The 3,732-nt window shown below is 42.2% G+C and overlaps 1 protein-coding gene across 1 annotated transcript in view; it reads left to right on the forward strand.

The window, feature by feature from the left end:
* Window positions 1-1,274: 1,274 nt before the first annotated feature.
* SSBP1 (single-stranded DNA binding protein 1, mitochondrial) overlaps window positions 1,275-3,732 on the forward strand; it is a gene marked incomplete at its 5' end in the record, with an annotated part of 3,729 nt that continues 1,271 nt past the window's right edge. Inside the window, 4 exons of the mRNA XM_010138187.1 lie at window positions 1,275-1,335; window positions 2,283-2,423; window positions 2,989-3,076; window positions 3,310-3,398. Coding sequence (XP_010136489.1) covers window positions 1,275-1,335; window positions 2,283-2,423; window positions 2,989-3,076; window positions 3,310-3,398 — 379 coding nt within the window. The remainder of the gene's footprint in view (window positions 1,336-2,282; window positions 2,424-2,988; window positions 3,077-3,309; window positions 3,399-3,732) is intronic.

Genomic DNA, 3,732 nt, shown 5'->3' on the forward strand with positions numbered 1-3,732 from the left:
CGAGCAGGAGCAGCTCCTGCGCCTTCTCAGCCCGCCGCGGGACTCGTAAGAACTTTCTCGTTACGGAAGCAGGTTTTTACTGCTGTCCCCAGTTTCAGTGTTATAACAGGCGAGGTGCGGGGACAGCTGAGGGTCCCAATCAAACGCCTCCCGGCAGGGAACCCACTCGCCTCCGCTGCGGGGGCTGCAAGACTCAGAGAAGCGCTCTGCTGCCGGACCGGGTGTTCGCAGAGCCTGGGCTGCGCTACCTGTGAGATTCTCTTCCTAGGTGAACCAGCTGTAACTGCTAGTGGCTTAGGCAAAAAAGTATGAAGCCTCCATGGGCCTCTCAGGTCACAGGTGTTATTTATGTCATTTCTTAAAAAATGTGGCTCTAGCCATGAAGAAAATAGGGAAGTTCTGTTTACGCTCATACTCAACAAAATTACAAGTGCTGACTTGTTACTCAGCTTCTGAAAAAATGATGTATTAGAAGATTTAACTTATGCATGGAATGAGCCTTAGGTGATTTGCATATACATCAATGAACCATACGCACATAGCAAAGAATGTCTAGTTTGCCAGTTGAATTTCCTCTGGTTTAGCTCTTCTATTCAACGCGGGACTGTCAGTCTCACCCACTTTAAGTTTTGCAACTGCTTGTTATAAGAGATTAGCTTTTTTCCAAGTTCCTGTGCATGGGCCTTTCGCAGAGTTATTCCCGGGCTGCTTCTTTTCTCTTCTTTTGATATTTGCCAGTGTCAGATCAGTTCCTTTTTCTTGCTTATGTTTAGCAGCAGCACTCAGGCCTTGATTTGCTGTTTGCTTGGGAATGAGGGTTGATTGGTGCTTCATACTTTTACGGTGGTGGCTAGATGTACATTTTGGGCACATCTTCTTAGTCTCTGAAGAAAAGCAGAAAGATATAATATTAAAACTGTTTGTTTCAAAAAAACCAAAGCCCAACCAACAAAACTACCCCTCTGCTCTTCCCTTTAAGCATTACAGAAAAACAGTAGTTACTGCATGTCCCACAAATTATTGCTGGAGGTGTACCTCCAGGCCATGCTTTTTTTCCTAGGCAGCTTTTTAACCCCAGTTTAACCAGATAATCTTTAAATAATCCTATTGGCTTCATTTAGCTGGATGGATTTCTTCCTTCAGTCCCTCTGTAATTCACCAGAAAAGAACGTACTTGAAAAAATTCTCTGAGAATTCGGAAGAAGAGGTGTAAAAGCACGCGAGTGCTGTTCATACTTTGTATCTTGGGAAATAACATTTGTCTGTTCCTTCAGGTGCTTCGCCAGTTTGTAAGACATGATTCTGATACAACGAGCTCATTGGTGCTTGAAAGATGTAAGTAGCTCCTGAGATGAAAACTCAGCTGTTACTCTTTGTGGTTTTATCTTAGTTTTAGAATGCCTGAAATATGCCAGGAGAGAAACAGATAGGTATGGTAGCTCCTGAATGCAGTAACTAAGAATGAGTTGTTCAAACTGAGTCTTAAGTAGCTTCCTATCTGGTCTTTGTCAAGTCAAGCAGCCCTTAAGGGGGAAAGGAAAAAAAGCCGTGACGTGGAGTACAAACTGTGAAAGGCAGATGGCTGTGCTTTATCAATGGCAGTGAATTGGGTATGCTTTTGTCCTGTTTTCTAATATCTGCCTTTAGGTGTTTCGTGTGCTTGTTTCTCAGATTTCCCACGTGCTTGGGGGACTTGTTTGGGTGCTGCTGCCCCAGTCTGATTTGTTCCAGGTGTACGCTTCAGACTTTACCATTCAGTTCACATGCTTATTGTGCAAGAGTGGTGCTTCCGTGCCTCCTCCAGTTGTCCTTGAACAAGGAGAAGGAATAAATTCTGTCCAACTAGACCTGGTACCTGTGTGAAAACTAGTGACCCTCTAATTCAGAGGAAAGGGTATAATAATGGAACTTTGTTGTTTTAAAGGTACTGTTTCAAGGGCTAAACAATGCAATATCAAGGTTTTATCATAATGAAAACAAAAGTCAAGATAAATAAATCCAAATAGTCTCAAGTGACATATGGATGTGTCTGTGCAAAAGATGACAGAGGAACAGAAGACATAAAGAATGTTTAGCTTTGTAAATGAGCTTATTCAGCAGTGATCACAGTAATACAAGCACAGGCATCCATCTGCATGGCCTGAATAAGCCAAAAGTCCCAGGAGCTTGAAAAATACGGAAAGTCATTGTTTTGGCCCTTGACAAAAGCTGACGACTTATGACTTGACATGATTAGAAGCTTCATAATTCACCCCATATGTATTTGCTGTCTCACATTTCAGCCATGAATCGTGTTCAGTTACTTGGTCGGGTTGGGCAGGACCCTATCATGAGGCAAGTGGATGGAAAAAATCCTGTTACCATATTTTCTCTTGCAACCAATGAGATGTGGCGAACAGGGGAAAGTGAGGTAACCCAAGGAGGTGAGTCTGCAATAAGCAACATGCTTCTGCCATCTTCCAAGCTCATGTCTGTATTCAGTAACACCACGCTTTGTCCTCAGGCTGCCCTGTAAATCTGTCACGTGCAGGGGAGGTCCGCTGAAGACAGTAGAAATGCTGATGCATTTGTGTGTGTCTTACTGATCCCCAGCAGCTTGTACTGAATAGAGATCTGCACTTGTACTCCAAGAGGAGGGGAAAAAAAATGATACGTTTTCTCTTTGATTCTTCCATCAGTCTGCAGCTACGGATGTCTCTTTTTCTCTAACTTTTTTTCAATGTGGAATATGTGAGGGGGACAAAAAAAAATCTGAGTGCTGGCTTTCATGAAAACTGCTCTCTTCGTTTGAACTGTGCTTCTGCATGATACTTTCATTTGGACTCAGATGAGTGGAACATTTAGTTCTAGTATAGACCGGGAGTGCTAGTATACTTCCATTTTCAAATCACTTTTTATAATCTGGGAATATCAATGTATTGAAACTAACTTCTGAGGCTTGCATCAAAAAGAGGATATGGCATGCAACTTTGTTTTTATGTAACTTAGGTGATATCAGTCAGAAGACAACATGGCACAGGATTTCTGTCTTCAGGCCAGGCCTCAGAGATATTACGTATCAGTACGTGAAGAAGGGGTGAGTAACACACGTGGCTGAGGATTTAATGCCTTTTAATCAATTGATATAACAATTGTGGTGACCAGGAGTTACACTAAAAAGAAGTGTTGTAAAACAAATTGGCAAACCTGCTGCAGACAACGGGCACAAGAGCCTGTGTATTCAGAATTGCATATCAAGGAGAAAACAGCAGCATAGTTCTCTGACCAGGACCAAATTATTGATTTTTTTCTTTTTTTTTTTTTTTTCAGTTCTCGAATCTATGTTGAAGGGAAGTTAGATTATGGTGAATATACAGATAAAAACAATGTGAGGCGGCAGGCCACAACAATTATAGCAGGTAAGGAACAACATACCAAAGCCTACCTTGCACTTTTTCAGTGGAGTTTTTAAAGGCGGATGACCCTTGAGATAGAGCTTGGTTTGTCTTCATCCTCAGTAGCCCCAAGTGGGGATTTTCAGAGAACAAATAGGCTATACCACTAGATGTCCTCTGTCACTGTTTTGTGAAGACACAGAAAATGAGAGCATGTAGTTGCAAACTGTTGCATCATTTGCTTTCACAAACTGGTTGGTGCAGGAGGTAGGTAGATACTGTGTGTTTTAAGAACACTGGCATGTAGTACTGCAGGTCAGGCAGATTCCTTTTCTGAGCAGTTTTAGTAGCTTTTTTT

This window comes from Buceros rhinoceros, unplaced genomic scaffold, assembly GCF_000710305.1.
Source record: "Buceros rhinoceros silvestris isolate BGI_N320 unplaced genomic scaffold, ASM71030v1 scaffold27896, whole genome shotgun sequence".
In the NCBI taxonomy this organism is placed as follows: Eukaryota; Metazoa; Chordata; class Aves; order Bucerotiformes; family Bucerotidae; genus Buceros; species Buceros rhinoceros.